Here is a 19,147-nt window from a genome sequence, read left to right on the forward strand (position 1 = left end):
CACTCTGTAGACCAGGCTGGCCTCGAACTCAGAAATCCGCCTGCCTCTGCCTCCCGAGTGCTGGGATTAAAGGCGTGCGCCACCACGCCCGGCTATATATTTTTTTTTTTTTTGACCTGCTTTTAAGATTGGGGGAGAAGAGCTGTCCTAACAGGAGTGTAGGCCTCACCAGATCTCCTCTGCCACGCCTGAGGCAGGAGCTGTAGCCAAGTCTTCAGGTCCCAGTAAGAACTGATAAGATCTACGTGACTTTCAGGAGTCACGGTGAAAAAGAAATGCCTTCTGTAAGACATAAGGGTACTGAGAAGGGAATGCTTTGCTGGGAAGGCTTGGGGACGTGGCTCGAGGTTAGAGGATCCATAGTCGTGGATCTCAAGGTACCTTAGAGGTGTAGAAAGGAGACGGGCCAGAGAATTCCCCCAGCAGGATACAGGAGCAGGCTCCACACTTCAGAGCGTGGCAGGCAGGGATCCAAATATGGTGTAGTCAGTTACTAGCTGTGGTTTCTCCCTCCGTGATAACAGAGGAGACAGCCCACGGCAGTAGATAGGAAGCCAGTAGATACTCACCTTAGGCACTTAGCGCTGTATCTGCCATCAGATCCAATATTTAGACATTTGTGTTTGCTCCTGTTTGCATATGTGCCAGGTCGGTCTCAGCAGTTGAGGACAGAAGGTGAATCTTATACACCTTCCATCTGTCCCATTCAGAAATGTCATAAGACTTCCTGGACAATGAGGGCATGCTCAAATGACATCCTAAGCCCCCTCATCGGGATCCACTTGCCAGTGTTTTGTTTCCCCTGAGCACTAGGGCTCCTCTTCCCCGTGGCATCTAGTGAGAGCCAGCATCTCTTACTACTGAGGACTTCTGTCTGCCAGAAGCATTTTAGTATGACTCTCAGCTAGCATTAGGTACCATATGCTCTGGAGAGATGGTGGCCCTGGAGTGTTCTCCAGAAAAAAGTCCATAGAAGGAACATTTTTTTTTTCTCATTTAAGTCAATAGTTGGCACCCTATAGGTGATCTATAGCTGTAGGGTTATCACTGTGGTGTGGGTTAGAAAGCAGCTCTCAGCTCTGAGGGAACAGAAAGATAGAAGCTGGGGCTGGAGAGATGCCTCAGTGCCTAAGAGTGTTTACACTTCTTGTAGAGGACCGGGGCTCACCTCCCAACTGGAACTCCAGTTGTGTGGGATCCAATGGCCTCTTCTGACTTCCACAGGCTCATGCATGCCTCTCCTCAGACCTCTGACAAAGTTGTAGTTCAAACAGTGTCATGGACAAATCGTCTCATCCAATGTCTACGGGCTCTTCACATGTGGACATTTGTGTCTGTCTCACAGGGTCACATCAGGTATAAGGTAAGCCCTTGATAAATGAGAAAGTCCCAGGAGATGTGCGGCAGTGGGCCATGTGACTGTGGCCAGCTAGTGACTATTTTCTTGGTGATGGAAAAACAATTGCTTATCTCTTTATCTCTTCGAGCTACTAGTAGCCAAGCCCTGTCCATGGGGAAGAACTGGGCGTTGCCCGGAGCATCTTACCAGCCCCTGGGGGAATCAGAGTGAACATTAGCATCCTATATCATAGGGCTTCCTCTCTACAAAGGTTTTCATTTAATAATTTGTATAATCTGGTGTCAATGTCAGAGTTCTTAGAGACAAGAGGAGTCCCAGGAAATGGGTCACTAAGTGGGAGACTAAATGGCAGTCTTCCAAGCTTCCTGGGGAATTCTAGGAAAGCGGTAAATACAGCTTTGATGTCTATCATAGTCTTTAGGACACAGACCATTTATTTATCTTATTATCTCAAAGTAGATGTGTCTAGAGAAATGGCCCAGAAAACAACAATAGCCAGGCAGTGGTGGGGCACGCCTTTGATCCCAGCACTTGGGAGGCAGAGAGAGGCAGGTGCATTTCTAAGTTTGAGGCCAACCTGGTCTACAGAGTGAGTTCCAGGACAGCCAGGGCAACACAGAGAAACCCTGTCTCGAAAAACCAAGAAAAAAAGAAAGAAAAAAAAGAAAACAACAACAACACAAACAAACAAACACACTGTTCCTGCACTCAGAAAGATTGAGAATTTCAGGCCAACTACACTGCATAGCAAGACCTGTCTCAAAAAAACCAAAACCAAACCAAACCAAAAGTGGAAGAACTGTAATCAGCACTCAGTGAAGTGTCCAGAGACAAGAGGCTCAGGACATCCTTTGCTACCTATCAAGTTCAAAGCTAGCCTGAGCTACAGGAGACTCTATCTCAATTTACAAAAGAAGACATCCTTTTTTTTTTCTTTTTTATTTATTTATTTGGTTTTTTGAGACAGGGTTTCTCTGTGCAGTTCTGGCTGTCCTGGAACTCACTCTGTAGACCAGGCTGGCCTNCAGAGACAAGAGGCTCAGGACATCCTTTGCTACCTATCAAGTTCAAAGCTAGCCTGAGCTACAGGAGACTCTATCTCAATTTACAAAAGAAGACATCCTTTTTTTTTTCTTTTTTATTTATTTATTTGGTTTTTTGAGACAGGGTTTCTCTGTGCAGTTCTGGCTGTCCTGGAACTCACTCTGTAGACCAGGCTGGCCTTGAACTCAGATATCCACCTGCTTCTGCTTCCCAAGTGCTGGGATTATAGGCGTGCACCACCACTGCCTGGCTCAGTGAGGTGTTTGTACGAGATTATTCTCTTAAAACCAACTTCTCAGGTTCCCTTCAACATAGAAAACTACCCCAATATGGACAATCGGGTCTGTTTCCTAGGAATGTAGAAAGAAGGCATTTCCTGCCAGGCGGTGGTGGTGCATGCCTTTAATCCCAGCACTCGGGAGGCAGAGGCAGGCGAATTTCTGAGTTCGAGGCCAGCCTGGTCTACAAAGTGAGTTCCAGGACAGCCAGGGCTACACAGAGAAACCCTGTCTCGAAAAACAAAACAACAAAAGGCACTTCCTGGTGGTAACATCGCCACCTTGTGGCACTTTCAAATGTCTTCCTCTGAATGTCCTGGGAATTTATTAAACAGTTTCCCAAATATAGATATAAATTTTGCTATTTCTTGGTAGTAATGTCTTCTTTTGTAAATTGAGATAGAGTCTCCTGTAGCTCAGGCTAGCTTTGAACTTGATAGGTAGCAAAGGATGTCCTGAGCCTCTTGTCTCTGTCTCCAAAGTTCAGGTACTGATCTCAGTGGGTTTTTTTGTTTCCGTTTTCAGTTTTGCAACATGGCCTCATGTAGCCCAGGCTTGCCTCCACAGACATATACCACCACTCCCGACTTGATACTCTTCATGAATGTTATCACCACAACTCTACACTCAGCTAGCTCTCCACAAGCTTAATTAAGCTATGTTAGGTGTGGTAGTTTTCAATAATATTTTCCATTTTTGCCTGTTCATTTTTATTTTGTTATGCTGAGAAGGAGCCTTGTATTTCCACTGTTTTGTTTTGTTTTGTTTTGTTTTTGTTTCGAGACAGGATTTCTCTGTGTGTAGCCCTGGCTGTCCTGAAACTCACTCTGTAGACCAGGCTGGCCTCAAACTCAGAAATCCGCCTGCCTCTGTCTCCCAAGTGCTGGGATTAAAGGTGTGCGCCACCACACCCGGTGTGTTTCCGCTTTTAACATAATCAAGTATATTCATTTCCCCCAGAAAATCCAAGATGAGTTTTGATTAGAATTGACAGCAATTGCTATTATTTATCTAACACACTGTCCTCTGACATTTGGCTACCTTGTTCCCTTAACCAAAATCACAACAGCCTCTGCCTCAAGTATTGTTAATGATCTGCCTGAGAATTTAGCCAATGAGACCAGAGATAGCTTAAGTCTGTCCTCTGTGACAACCAAGAAATCTGGGACAATTCAAACCAAGGGGAATTCACCTCAGCCGCCTGGGACAAATCTGTCTCCTAGTGGTACCAGCTCTTCCATGGTGACTCCCAGCACTAATTCTCCCACCGTGGGACTCTGTCCACAGGTAGTCTATCTGATTCATCAACATCAACATCAACATCAGCATCAACATCATCATCAGCATCAACATCAACATCAACATCGCCTCCTACTGACTCCAGTTCTCCCACCACGGGACAGTCTACATCTACAGATAGTTCATCTCAGACCACTCAGTCAACATCGCCTTCTACTGTCTCCAGTTCTTCCACCTCGGAACAGTCTCCATCTACAGATAGTTCATCTCCGACCACTCAGTCAACATCGCCTCCTGGTGGCTCCAGTTCTCCCACCTCGGAACAGNGATAGTTCATCTCCGACCACTCAGTCAACATCGCCTCCTGGTGGCTCCAGTTCTCCCACCTCGGAACAGTCTCCATCTACAGATAGTTCATCTCAGACCACTAAGCCAACATCACCTCCTGGTGGCTCCAGTTCTCCCACCTCGGAACAGTCTCCATCTACAGATAGTTCATCTCAGACCACTAAGCCAACATTGCCTCCTGGTGGCTCCAGTTCTCCCACCTCGGAACAGTCTCCATCTACAGGTAGTTCATCTCAGACCTCTGGGCCAACTCAGCCTCCTGGTGGTGCCAGCTCTTCCACAGTGCCTAGCAGTAGTAGCACAGGTAAGAGTGGTCCCTGAAACTCTCCTCACGGGGGTACAGAGCACCGAGGTCTGTGATGTGTCAGTAGGTTCTGGTGAGGAAGGGGAATGGCTGACAATAAAAAACATAAAAATTCAGTTATTGCCGGAGGAACGCCTTAAGTTAGCGCTCAGTTATATTCTTTCCCTTCCTGTCCCTTAAGCTACTTGCCAACTGTGGAAGAGCTCTTTTAAGTTTGATCTTTGTGAGAGCTGCCCATAGGAGAGCGGGAAGTAGTTTCAGGTTCTCTGAAAAGCATGCAGGTTAGACTAAGTGCTTGCTGAAGGAATCGGCTCTACCCTGGAATCAGTCAGGATGGTGGCTGATCACAATTCCCACACTAAGTCGAAGCCAAACAATGACTGTCCTCAAACAGTTGTTGGCTGACCAGGGCCAAACTGTGACTGGCCATAAGCCAATGACACTAAACCACTTGACGAGTTCTCTAAACTTGATCTAGAACAAGTGCCAGCAAAGTTTATCAGAAAAAAAAAACAAAAAAACCAAATAGTATATATTTTGGGCTTTGTGGGCAGCACGTGCTCTCTGTTGAAACTGTTAACGTCTGACATTTTAAAACAAAAGCAGCCGTGTCAATGTACAAATGAATGAACTTGGCTATATCCCAATAAAAATGTAGTTATAAAAATAAAGGGGGCTGGTGAGATGGCTTAGTGGGTAAGAGCACCCGACTGCTCTTCCGAAGGTCCGGAGTTCAAATCCCAGCAACCACATGGTGGCTCACAACCATCCTTAACAAGATCTGACTCCTTCTTCTGGAGGGTGTGAAGACAGCTACAGTGTACTTACATATAATAAATAAATCTTTAAAAAAAAAATAAAAATAAAGGGTTGGTTAGTTACAGCTCATGGGCCATCATTTACCAAGCACTGGACTAGAGGACTCTTCAGACTTCAGAATTTAGAGTTCAAATACATCACATCATGCTAGGAAAAAGAAACTGAGGCCCAAAGACAACAGTGACTTGCCCAAAGAGATAAGTTTGTGTCTCCCTGCACTTTTGATCCCTTTCCAAGTTTTCCTTGACAGATATCTAAGAAATCAGTTAGATCAGTAATTAGAACCCAGCCATGTGGGCAGCTGTGGTGGTCTTAGCAACGGGAGCTTTTCCAGGCCATGTCTGCTTCCTCCACAGCAGTCCTTCATGAACTCCTCACGCTGGCTGGCATGAGGCAAACTGCTTCTCTCTTGGCTCCAGTGAACTCACTTAAGAACTCGAAATCAATGTTGGTGGTGGGGGTGCGGGGAACACGAATGCCTTTAATCCCAGCACTCGGGAGGCAGAGGTAGGTGGATCTCTGAGTTCAAGGCTAGCTTGATCTATAGAACAAGTTTCAAGACAGCCAAGACTTCACAGAGAAATCCTGTCTCAACAAAAACAAAACAAAACAACCCTTTGAAACTAAGGAATAATGCTCATCCCTTCCATCTCTAACATGTAACGCGATTAACATGACTTAGTCATTCCTCCACCAATCACTCTCCTGAGCTTGCCCTTTATTTCTAGAAAGAAAGCATGTCCTGATGTCCTTGCTTGTTTGCTGTCCCCCAGAGAGAACCTACATCCTATTTCTCCTCACTATGGGGCTGAATCCTTTTATTTATTTATTTATTTATTTATTTATAGCCATTTAGTTTACTTAACATACCTGGCTTTGCCGGGTGTAGTAGCACATGGGTAGTCCCCAGGGCTTGGGAGATTGAGACAGGAGGATCAAGTGTTCGAGGCTGTCCTTGGCTATGTAACAAGTTTGAGGTCAGCCTAGGCTCTAGGAGACACTGCCTAAAAAGTTTAAAAGAGGAGCCAGTGAAACGACACAGCTGGCAAAAGTGCTGGAGTTCCATCTCCAGAACCTACTATTCTGTGTGCCTATGCATCCATCCCACAGGAAACAAATAAATGAAAGAATTCTTCTAATTAAAAAAATTCCAATAAAACAAAAACACAGCAGGCCCACGGTTGTGTCAGTAAAGCTTAATGAGGACAAAAGGGTATGCAGTTAAAGCCAATGCCCTTTTCCCCTAAACCCCATGGCCCTCGGACAGCCCTAGAAGCAACCTCTGCTGCCAGTTCCTTGTGTTCCCCTCCAGAGACAACCTAAACAAACGCAATAAGTGCAACTGCTTTCTCATCACAGAGGAGCATGTCACACATACTGGGTCTTAAAATTAGCTTTTTGAACTGGGGGAAGTGGCACACGCCTTTACTCCCAGCACTTGAGAGGCAGAGAGGCAGGCAGATCTCTGAGTTGGAGACCAGCCTGGTCTACAGAGTGAGTTCCAGGACAGCCAGGGCTACACAGAGAAACCCTGTCTCGAAAAACAAAACAAACAACAAACAAACAAAAATCCTTTTTGAAAAATCTCCAGAATTTGTGGAGATGAAGAAAATGGTGAACCAGTGGCCGAGGCTCTAGCTCTGTGGTAGAGCCCATACCTAGCATGCATGAGGGCCTGGGTTCAATCCCCAGTTCTGAAAAAAAGGAAGGAGGCAGGCAGGCAGGCCAACCGAGATCGCCATGTGCTCACTTATAGATGTCCCTCCTCCAATATTACCAGTTTCCTGAAAATCAGGCCTGAGCCATGTGTGTCCAACCCAGGAATCCAGGTCAGGGTGCAGGGTCCATTGTAATATTTCTTTGTTCTGAATCCTCCCTCGCAGAGTCAAGGGTGCACCATGTCCTTGATGCTCCCCCTAGAAAGCTACTACTGGGTTGCCCAGGCCACTCTACCCTGAATGGACTTGATTTCACGGGAAGCTAAGCAGGTTGGACTTGGTCCATACTTGGATGGGAGGAAGTTCATTAGGTTAATCTGCATTCTTCTTAATTATTCCCTTTCTTTCTTGGCTATTTCTTTTGAGACAGTGTCTTCTTCCATAGCCCAGGCTGGCCTGAAACTTACTCTATAGACCAGGCTGGTTTCAAACTCCTAGAGACCCAACAGTGTCCACCTCCTGGAGGCTGGGATTAAAGACATGTGCTACCATGCCTGGCTGTCTCTCCCTTTCTTCATGGATGTGTGACAGCTCTGCTCCTCAGAATATGACCCCTTTGGAGCTTCCTGCTGTCCTCCCCTGTGTGGTGATTACTGCACTATTCTGTCAAAAGCTGCTTTGTTTAAAAAGGGTCTGGGGAGCCTTACTTAGTGTTTGGGAGCAGGCACTGATGCCCTCCGGATCTGAAGAGCCTCTGCTCCTTACAAGGAGAAAGCTACTCTTGTCTCTCAAACAGGGATCTAAGAAAGCAGGTTGGGGGCAGTCTCTAACCTTCACTGCCGGCAAGCAGTCCAGCCCCCAAACCATGGTATTGATCTTCCCCAGAGACCGAAGCAAATGCACTATTACCAGGCCTTCTAAAGATGTACTATGAAGTCATACAATAAGGGTAGAGAGGCCAGGTATGGTGGTGCACACCTTTGATCCCAACACTTGGGAGACAGAGGCAGGCGGGCCTCTGTGAGTTTAAATCTAGCCTGGTCTGCGTAGGAATTTTCAGGACAGCCAGGGTGAGCCAGCGTTTCCCGAAGGAGGGTGTGAAGAGTGGATAACACTCACCAGGAGTTACTCCCTGAGTTCTGTGGATTTGTAATATCTTTCTCCTCCATCTAAGGTCCCAGTGATCCTTGCAATCCTAACCCCTGTAAAGGAGCTGCTTCTTGTGTTAAGCTGCATAGCGACAGCTTCTGCTTGTGTTTGGAAGGCTCTTACTACAACAAGTCTCTGTCATCATGTGTGAAAGGTAAGCTCCAAAGGACAGCCAAGGCGGAGCCCTCACATCTGGAAGTGGACTTTACAGGGATCTCAAACAATAGTAAAAGGGGCAGACGAAAATCTGAAGGCAAGCAAGACCAGGAGAGGGTCTGCTTTTGTTCCAACCAATCCTGGGGAAGCAGGGATAGAGTAAGGCAGATTTGGAAACTAGGCTGAAGGAAGGTCTGGTGTGGGCCAAACCCTTCCCTCTGCTGCTTCAGAATGGGCTAGATACAAAATGAGTCAGTTTCCCCTGAAAACTGACTACAAAATAAAGAACTTGTCTACAGTGCACAAATGCAACCATGGGGCACTGAGGCCGAAGAAGGCTGTGAACTTGGCCTGAGTTGTCAGAGCTCCAAGAATGGACTTAGAAAGTGCCTCAGCGCAAGCTGGGTTAGGTCACCCAGCGCTACGGAACCCAGAGCCTGCTTGCTTGCCTTCTAAATCAGTGGTCCTCCTCCTGGGGGCTGAGACACAGGGGTCACCCAAGACCACCAGAAAATATGGATGTTTACATTATAATTTATAACAGTTGCAAAATTACAGTTATGAAGTAGCAACAAAAATAATTTTATGGTTGGGGGGGGTCACCACAACATGAGGAATTGTATTCAAGAGTCACAGCATTACAAAGGTTGAGAACCAATTAATAGTAGTAGTAGTAGTAGTAGTAGTAGTAGTAGTAGTAGTAGTAGTAGTAATTATTTTATGTATGTGAATACACTTTAGCTGTCTTCAGACAGACCAGAAGAGGGCATCAGATCCCATTTCAGATGGTTGTGAGCCACCATGTGGTTGCTGGGAATTGAAGTCAGGACCCATGGAAGAGCAGTCAGTGCTCTTAACCGCTGAGCCATCTCTCCAGCCCAAGAACCAATGGTTTAAATAATATTTTTTGTTCTGCTTTATAGGTGGAAAATTACTTTTCTTGTTAGAGCAGATCAGTTGTATAAGAAGCAGACAGACTATGTTGCCCACAATAGTTAGAGATATGTCTCCTAAAGTTTGTATTTTTAACACTAATAATCTGATTTCTGGGTATCTACTCTATGTAAACGATGCCCCCCAAAGTCTTTCCATTTTAAATAGTATGCACCAAGTTCAAGAATATAAAAAAAAAATAAGCCAAAGACAGTGGCACACGCCCTTAATTCCAGCACTTGGGAGACAGACCGAGCAGTTCTCTGTGAATTTGGAGCTAGCCTGGCCTACAAATGGAATTCCAGATCAGCCTGTGGACAGGAATACACAGTGAGACCATGTTTAAAGCAGGGGAAATGCGAAGGAAAAGAAAGAGAGAAAAAAGAAGAAAAGTAACTCACTTTAGACACAAAAATTGCAATGGCCCCATTAACATTAAATGGTTCAGAGAGGGTTTGTCTGATTTTCAGGAACAACATTCCCCGGGGATATTAGGATGATTGTGCCTGAAACAGCCAACTTGAATGATCAAAACTCTGAGGGCTATCAAGAGTTGCACAACAATGTTGTCAAATTTGTAAGTATTTTCCCACTTTCTCATCTATGAAGTATCCTCCTTCACAGCTGGGCCAGCAAAGCATGAGCCTGATCTTCATGTGGCCACGTGACACGATCGTGCTTTCTGTTGACAAAGTGAAATGTACCCCTCCTGGTGGGCAGGTAGCGCCCCAGGGATTCTTGGGCCTCCTTGTGCACCTGTGCATAGCCCGACCAAGCCTCCAGAAAGCAGCCTGGAGACACTGCTCCAGACCCACCAGTTAGAGAAGCTATTGGTGTGGTTTTAAATAAACAAGAGCTTTAACTGTGTCTTTTGAAACAAATTAGTTTGTGGGGTGTAGTAATGCACCCCCTTAATCGAAGCAGAAGGCAGAGACAGAGAAACCCTGTCTCAAAACCACGAAAGAGGTGGGGGGAGAGAGGGAGAGGGAGAGGGAGAGGGAGAGGGAGACAGACAGACAGACAGACAGACAGACAGACAGTGTTTAGACACCTGAGCTCAGTCAGGTGAGTCCAGGACACGGTCAAGTATTCTTACAGTTTCAAGGAGTGTTTTTGTTTATTTGGTTTTAGAAAACATTTTTGTATTATTGTTCTTTTTCTTTTCTAAGAATTATTTATTATTTTACTTATATGAGTATACTGTAGGTGTTTTCAGACACACCACAAGAGGGCATCAGATCCCATTATAGATGGTTGTGAGCCACCATATGGTTGCTGGGAATTGAACTTAGGACCTCTGGAAGAGCAGTCAGTGCTCTTAACCCTGAGCCATCTCTCCAACCCCCATGTTATTGTTCTTTTAAAAATATTTTATTTATTATTTGTGTGTGTGTGTGAGTGTGTGTGTGTGTGTGTGTGTGATGTGCATACACTGGTGTGAGTATGTCATAGTGTTTGTGTCAAAAGACAACATTCAGGAGTTGGCTTTCCTTCCACCTTGCTGGGACATGGTCTCTTGTTTCTGCCACAGTTTGTATATACCAAGCTAGCTGCCCTTCCAACTTTCTCTGCCTCCCATCTTGACATAAGAAGGGAGGAAGGGGGAGGGAGGAAGAAGTGAGGGAGTGGGGAGGGAGGAAAGAGGGAAGGAATAAGGGAAGGGAGAGAAAAAGAAAAGAAGAAAAGAAATGTTTAAACCTAGAATATAATTTAAATTTGTTCCCCTTGCTATTACATCTCTTTTTCCTCCACAGTTTGAAAAAGCATTTAGTAAGACTGACTATGGACAGACTGTAATTGTTAAAGTGAGGTAAGTTGGCTTTGGACCAGTGAGGTACTTTGGGGGCAGCATATCTGCGCTTCACTTCTGCTCTTCTTGTGCTCCCCATGTCACAAGCCATCTTGTGTTAAGTGATACGTCTAGAAGAAATGGCCATGGGGCCAGGGAGGTGGCTCAAGTGGTAGAGTGTTTGCCCCACAAGCACAAGGAACTGAGTTTGGATCACCAGTAGCTACATAAGAAGCCTCAGTTGGGGAATGAAGACAGTGGGATCCCTGGAGCTCATTGGCAGGCCAACCTAGTCAAATTGGTGAGCTCCAGGCTCAGTCTCCTAAGATAGACTATCCCTCCCTACCCCTTCACTGGGGGTAGAGCCACCGTGTTCCGGGATGGGGTTTGCTGATGTCATCAAGGATAAAGGCTACTTTAGGGGACAACAGGGGAATCTAGGGGACAATGAGAAGGTAAAACTGGATACTATGCTCAAAAATGCTTAGTGATCCAGGACAAAAACAAATACAGCACATTCAAGTATAGGGAGACAGCTCTTGTACCTGACGGGAACACCATCTTTCAGAATGCTTATGCCGGCTGAAAGGGAATATAACAGCCCGTGCCCATGAACTACCGAGGTACTGTGTGGAAGCCACAGGCTACAGCACTTGCCTGCTGCTGGTTGACCGGCTCCTTAGTAGGTTTGGCATGGCCAGGGAATTCAAAGGCAAGTGGAGGTACATGGAGAAGAACACTCCTGGTTGTGATCCAGGGACGCACATAGGAAGCACAATCATGGGACAGAATGTTGCAGATTGTGTGAGGGAAGAAGATTAAATAGGCTTATAAAGAAGATGGGCCCAGAAGATGGCTTGAACTTCATATGTATGTGTATGCTGCAGCACTCATGGGCTCTCACATGCGTGTACACACACACACACACTCATACAAAAGAGCACGTGTGACTCAGTGGTGCCTCTAAAATCCTACTGATGCCAGCCAGGGTAGACAGGCTGTGGCCTGAGATGGAAAGCTGTGGATGTCTGCCCAGCATCTTGTTCACACAGACCTTGTTGGATCCTTTGGTTGTAAACCATACCTGGCTTGAGAACTCCAAGTTCCTTCCAAAAGAATGTTGTTTTGGGGGCTGGAGAGATGGCTCAGCGGTTAATAGCACTGACTGCTCCTCCAGAGGTCCTGAGTTCAATTCTTAGCAACCACATGCTGGCTCACAACCGTCTGTAATGGGGATCTGACGCCCTCTTCTGGTGTGTCTGAAGACAGCTACAGCGTACTCATATACATAAAATAAATAAATAATTCTTGAAAAAGAAGAAAAAAAAGAATTGTTTTCATTATAGTTTTCTCTGAGCACACATCAAATAGAAGCCAGCAAGCTGAAAATTTAACCCTGTGTTCCCCCGGGCCTCCATGTGTGATCTACCATGGGTCAGGGCTAGAGCACATACAGCAGATTTGGGCATCAGGGAGGTTCAGATACTGCTTGTTGACTCCTCAGTTCGATTTATCCATTGACATCTCTATTTCTCTTTTAGCACAGTCCCTTCACGGTCAGCAAGATCTGCAATGCGTGATGCTACAAAGGAAGTCAGTGTATCAGTAGTTAATATGTTTGAAGCAGACACAACTGAAACTGAAACGAGTGTAACTTCTGCAATCGAAACTGAAGCTCAGAATGATGACAACGTGAAAGGCTATAGCCGTAAGTACTAAGTGATTTTACTTAAAGTTTGCCTAAAGGTCTAACTTTCTTTTGGGGGGAGGGGGAGGGGTTTGAGACAGAGTTTCTCTGTGTAGCTCTGGCTGTCCTGGAACTCACTCTGTAGACCAGGCTGGCCTCGAACTCAGAAATCCGCCTGCCTCTGCCTCCCAAGTGCTGGGATTAAAGTCGTGCGCCACCACGCCCAGCAGGTCTAATTTTCAAGTCAGGAGATTGATTGCTGTCTCCCACCCTCCCCACCCTCCCCCTCTGTATGTGTATGTCTGTGTAGTGTGTGTGTGTGGTGTGTGTGTGTATGTGTGTGGTGTGTGTGTATGTATGTGTGTGGTGTGTGTGTGTAGTGTGTGTGTGTGTGTGTGTCTGTGTAGTGTGTGTGTGGTGTGTGGGTGTGTGTGTGATGTGTGTGTGTGTAAGTCAGTCTCTGCGAGTGTTCCCCCTCAGGAGCCATTGACCCTGAATTCATCTCCCTGGGGATAGGGATTAAACCTAGGACCCCGGATGCTGATCACGTGTTCCGCACTAAGCCACTTCACAGAAGGCTACGTTTTCTCTCTGATAAGTGAGATGGCTAGGCTGGCTGGCCAGTGGGTCCCAAGGACCTCCTATCTCCACTTCTTCAGAGCCAGAGTCACAAGTGGGCACCACCATGCCTGCCTTTTTTCCCCCTGTGGTCGCTTGATATTGAACTTGGGTTCTCACACTTGGACAACAGCACCTTATTGACTGAGCATCTCCCTGACCCCTGAGTTCTGTTTTTCAAAACATAAATAAATGTGTTCGCTTAGAGTTTCCCAACACCTTTTCTCTTTCTTTGGGACTTTACAAAGATTCTTTCTTGTCATGTGTTATGTGTTAGGATCTAGAGTGTAGATACTGTGAGACAAAGCTCTGCTGTGGGGCCTACCACTGCTAATCCACCGATGTACTTCTTGGGCTCAGAATTTTGTCTAGAGTAGCAGTGGTCTCTGTGCCCTGGGCCTTGTGTTATTTGGGGACAGAGAGGCCTTAGCACACACATGAAGAAACTGAGAGTCCCCATCAGCATGGGCACTGACCGCAGGTACTCATCAGCTAAGAACAATTTACCCATTTCTCAGGGTAATCTTGGGGAGCCCCTCCCCCAACTCCAGGGTTCTCATTCTTATACTCCTGAGTAATTGCTTCGTTTATAATCCCTCGTTTCCAGAGCTGAAACGGGTCAGTGTCAGATCTGAAACACGCTTTTTAGACCACCTCTCTGAACACCTCCCTCCACTCTGAAACCCACTGTGGGCAGGGTCATCCCTGGGCAGGTGGTACTGGGTTCTATAAGGAAGCAGGCTGAGTAAGCCAGTAAGCAGTACTCCTCCACGACCTCTGCATCAGCTCCTGTCTCCAGGTTTCTTCTCTGCTTGCATTTCTGTCCCGGCTCCCTTTGATGATGAACTGTGATGTGGAAGTGTAAGCTAAATAAACCCTTTCCTCCCCAGCTTGCTCTTTGGTCATGGGGTTTCATCACAGCAATAGAAACCCTGACTAAGACAATAAATAGTTTCAAGCCGAAGTGGGTTAGTTACAGCTCCGGCTCTTTATTAGAGGGGAACACCACTTTTGTAACTCCTTCTGCCCTCTGCCCCAGTCCCCTCTCAGATTCACCTCCTCACCCCGAGCACTCGCAATCCAAACCCAGACTAGCATTCTTCAAAGGAGGTTCTCTCATGGCAAGTTCCTGCTTAGCATGTTCCAGAGGGTGTGTAGCCTAGGAATAAAAGCCAGGGGCTGGAGAGAAGGTCACTGGTTGAGAACTCTTGTTTAATTGTGAAAACTGAACTGGAGGAGCTTGAATCCTAGCAACCTGTCAGGTGCCTAACAAATGCCTTTAACTGCAGCTCCAGAGAATCTGACTATCTGACGCCCTCTGCTGGCCTCGGTGGAAACATGCAATGCACACATGATGTATCTCTCTCTCTTTCTCTCTCTCTCTCTCTCTCTCTCTCTCTCTCTCTCTCTCTCTCACACACACACACACACACACACAAAACTATAAATTTTTTAAAAATTTAGAACAGTGTCAAAAGCTGAGTGTACTGACGCACACCTTTAATCCCAGCACTCAGGAAGCAGAGGCAGATGGATCTCTGAGTTCGAGACCAGCCTGGTCTACAGATCAAGTTCCAGGACAGCCAGGGCTACACAGAAAAACCCTGCCTTGAAAAACCAAAAACTGAAACGAACAAAAAACTAAAAACTTTAGTGACCTTAGCCTAACTTTTAAATGTCACTGTATCTACAAATGAACAAAATACTGTAAGGTTATTGAGGTCCCCATGTGGGCACTGTCATTTACATTAGCTCCTTCTGATTTCACTGCAAACATGGAAACAAGACTTATGAGAGCTGTTTAGTTTTTTTTTTTAAAGATTTATTTATTTATTATATGTAAGTACACCATAGCTGTCTTCAGACATTCCAGAAGAGGGTGTCAGATCTTGTTACGGATGGTTATGAGCCACCATGTGGTTGCTGGGATTTGAACTCCGGACCTTCTGAAGAGCAGTCGGGTGCTCTTACCTACTGAGCCATCTCACCAGCCCATGAGAGCTGTTTTATAGGTGGAGGAAACGTGGACACAGAAAATTCAAAGAACTGAATGACTGCATAGGGAGCGAGGGTGAAATGCTGTCACGAGTTATCTATATGGGCTTCCTCAATGTGCTTTTTTAATTTGGTGTTTTGTCTATTTATGTCTCTCACAGGTATAAATTTGTGTGAATATTACGGTTGTGTAGGGAATGACAGCAGTAAATGCCAGGACATTTTACAATGCACGTGCAAACCTGGGCTGGACAGGCTGATCCCGCAGGTTCCTTTTTGTTTTGGTAAGTGTTACAGCTGCTTCCAAACTTCCTTCCCACTCTCACTCCATCCTCTGGTATTTTTCAAAAGACAATCATGGCTGCTTTGGGTTCCCATGTATATTTTGACTTTAGCCTAGGACCTGGGTAAGAGTTGGTGGGATGCCCATGGTCAGCTTCATACGAGGCACATCCTTATGTTACTTAGAAAAAAAAAAAACAATGCACAAAATTGTAATATGTCACATGTCATCTTGGGGTTGAAGAGATTGTCTCTGGGGTGGTGAGATGGCTCTAACCAGCAAAGACACTTGCCAAGCAAGCCTGGCGACCTGAGTTTGCTCAGTTTGCCTGAGAGAACTGACTCTGCCCATAAAGTAATTTGTCGTGTGATTTCCACACAAGTCCTGTGGCATGTGCTCTCTAACACACACACACTCTCTCTCTCTCTCTCTCTCTCTCTCTCTCTCTCTCTCTCTCTCTCTCTCTTCTTTTTCTTCTTCTTCTTCTTCTTCTTCTTCTTCTTCTTCTTCNTTCTTCTTCTTCTTCTTCTTCTTCTTCTTCTTCTTCTTCTATTTATGTTTTATTTATATGAGTATACTGCAGCTGTCTTCAGACACACACCAGAAGAGTGCATTGGATCCCATGACAGAGTGCTGGGAATTGAACTCGGGACCTCTGGAAGAGCAGTCAGTGCTCTTAACTGCTGAGCCATCTCTCCAGCCCTCCCCCCTCCTCCTCCTCTTTCTTTTTCTTCTTCAAGAGATTGTTTCTGAAAATGACCTAGAGACCACTCTGTTTTTAAAGCTGCAACGTGCTTTCCGTCCTGCAAATCAGAGGATAAGGAGCAGTGCTTTAAGAGGGATAACGGAGCAATGGAGTGTGCGTGCATGCCGGGCTACCAGAAGGCAAACGGGAACGGGAAGTGTGAAGAGTAAGAAATCACGTCATCTTTATTTTGTCACAACATAGCTAGGCCAAAGCTTGTAGCACATATGCTGGTTCAGTGTCAGGAAGCTGGCAAGCTGGCATAGGTTGGCAGATCCAGAGAGTATCACTGTATCATCACCATTCAAAAAGGTTGTTTGTTTGTTTTTTTTCCTGAAGATATGTGTATTCACTTTATGTGTATGAGTGCTGTATCTGCATACACACCTGCATGCCAGAAGAGGGCATCAGACCCCATTCTAGATGATTATAAACTACCATGTGGGTGCTGGGAATTGAACTCAGGACCTCTGGAAGAGCAGCCAGTGCCCTTCACCTCTGAGCCATCTCATCAATACCCATCCAAGAGTTTTCAGCATTCTGTATTCTTAGAAACACCAGTAGGTAGAACCTATCATGCAACAGTTAGAAACATGTTAGGTGCCTATTACAAAATGAAGAAACAAACCTGAATGATGGCATGGGCCCTTAAGAGGGTCCATCTACTCCATGCTTTTACATTCATCTTTGCCTGAGTGGCCAAGCCTTCCTTCTGAGTTCGGAGGCTGTTATGTTCAGTCTTCAGCAAATAAGGCCACAGTGGAGTGAGTGCACCTCACCCTTCCAGAACCCCATGGAACGTGTTCTCTTGAGAAAGTGGTAACATAAAGAAGATGACAGAAATCAAGGAAGGACAGAACGAAAGGCAGACAGGAAGGGAGAAGTGGAAATCGGGCTGAGCATTAAAGAGACTCTTTAACATGGCTCCCTACTGTGACTGTGTTCCAGGTGTCCATTCGGGTACAGTGGGATGGATTGCAAAGACCGTGAGTATAGATACCCTAAACTCCTAAACATTCAAGAAATACATGCAGACTACGTCCAGAGTTCAGCCCACTCCACCAAAGGTTCCTGAACTCACTGAGAGAGAAACTCAGCTTTGAGCTTGTCTTCTGGACCCTGTACCCCACATTCGCCTGTGTTAGAAATAACAGAACTCAGACCCAGGGGTGAGCTGATGGCTCTGAACCCACTTAGGACCAGAGAAAGGCATCCTCAGTCATATACTCAGATTCTGATAGGTGGTGTGTATAAATGATGTGTTCAAAAACGATGGGTATTGGTGAACAGCTTAGAGACCAGGCATTTACATTCTTAAGCAGGTCTTATCAAATCTCATTCATTCATTTTGGAGACAGGGTCTTACTATGTAACCTGGGTGGCCTAAAAACCCAGAGATTCACCTGCCTCAGCCTTTCGAGTACTGGATTAAAGGCATGTGCCACCATTGTTGGCATTAGTGGGTTTTCCAATGTTTTTCAGGCTGTGTTTGGAACTGGTTTGTGCGCTACGTTTATGGGCCATCTTATGGTCGTATTTCAAGAGTCCATAGTAGTAGATGTCTGTAATCTTAGTACTAGGATCGCTGAGACAGGAGGACTGCTGTGAGTTTAAGGACATCCCAGGCTATATAATAAAAGGTCTATAGCCCTCATCTGGGGCAGATAAAGAGTATAGACATTAACAGACTCCTCCCTAGTAAGTCATTTCCTGCCCCCTCTACTGGTGACCCTGGTGGCTTTGGAGGGCAGACAGTGATAGGAGAGACAGAGAGAGAGAGATGAGAGACCTCAGCTGAGATTGCATCTGTGATTTTATAGCTGGAATGGCTGCTTGTGATGACCGTGTGCTGCAGACCTGGCTAGGACATGAGGACAAGGAGAGGGTGGCAACAGAGATGAGCACCTGCCCTGCCTGCCTCTGTGACAGAGCTCACAGTGGGAGCCACCGGGAACACAGCCTCTGTGCAGTAGATAGCAGGACCCATGTGCTGAGGGCCGCCGTTTGTTCCAGTTTCATTTCTGTTGCTGAGACAAATACTCTGGCCAAAAGCAATATAAGAGAGAAAACTTGGGGGTGGGGGGAGGGGTTTTGTTTGGTTTATAATTCCAGGTTGTAGTCTTATTATTTTGAGGAAATCAAGGCATGTATTCAAACATTGCAGTCAAGAGTAAAAAGAGGCCGGGCGTGGTGGCGCACGCCTTTAATCCCAGCACTCGGGAGGCGGAGGCAGGAGGATTTCTGAGTTCAAGGCCAGCCTGGTCTACAGAGTGAGTTCCAGGACAGCCAGGGCTACACAGAGAAACCCTGTCTCGAGAAACAAAAAAAAAAAAAAAAAAAAAAAAAGAGTAAAAAGAGAATGAACATGGGGATCCTTGCTTCCTGCACTCTGGCTCCCAGCTAGCTCTCTTCTCTCTCACTGTTCAGGGCCCCCTGCCTAGGGGATGGTGCTCCCCACCATGGGCAGTATCAATTAACAGTCAAGACAACCCCTGACCCAGACATATGCTATCAGCTCACCAAATTTAGATAATGCCTCATTAAGATACTCTTTTCCAAGTTGTGCTATGTTGACAGTTAACACGAACCAGGCCTCTCTTGTGTCTTCTCTTTCAGAATTTCAGCTGATCCTCACCATCGTGGGCACCATTGCCGGAGCCCTCATCCTCATCCTGCTGATTGCTTTTATCGTCTCCTCAAGGTATGTGGGTGGAGGTATGGGGGTGGAGCTAAATGTGCTGT

General features: G+C 46.0%; 1 protein-coding gene across 1 annotated transcript in view; it reads left to right on the plus strand.

Annotated features, from left to right (window-relative positions):
• The window catches only part of Muc13 (mucin 13, cell surface associated), a 32,367-nt gene that overhangs the window by 9,074 nt on the left and 4,146 nt on the right, over positions 1 to 19,147 (plus strand). The window contains 10 exon segments of the mRNA XM_021209022.2: positions 3,970 to 4,246; positions 4,248 to 4,573; positions 8,225 to 8,353; positions 9,759 to 9,865; positions 11,043 to 11,098; positions 12,619 to 12,785; positions 15,539 to 15,661; positions 16,445 to 16,571; positions 17,354 to 17,391; positions 19,022 to 19,106. Coding sequence (XP_021064681.1) covers positions 3,970 to 4,246; positions 4,248 to 4,573; positions 8,225 to 8,353; positions 9,759 to 9,865; positions 11,043 to 11,098; positions 12,619 to 12,785; positions 15,539 to 15,661; positions 16,445 to 16,571; positions 17,354 to 17,391; positions 19,022 to 19,106 — 1,435 coding nt within the window.

This window comes from Mus pahari, chromosome 12 (genome assembly GCF_900095145.1).
Source record: "Mus pahari chromosome 12, PAHARI_EIJ_v1.1, whole genome shotgun sequence".
Lineage (NCBI taxonomy): Eukaryota > Metazoa > Chordata > Mammalia > Rodentia > Muridae > Mus > Mus pahari.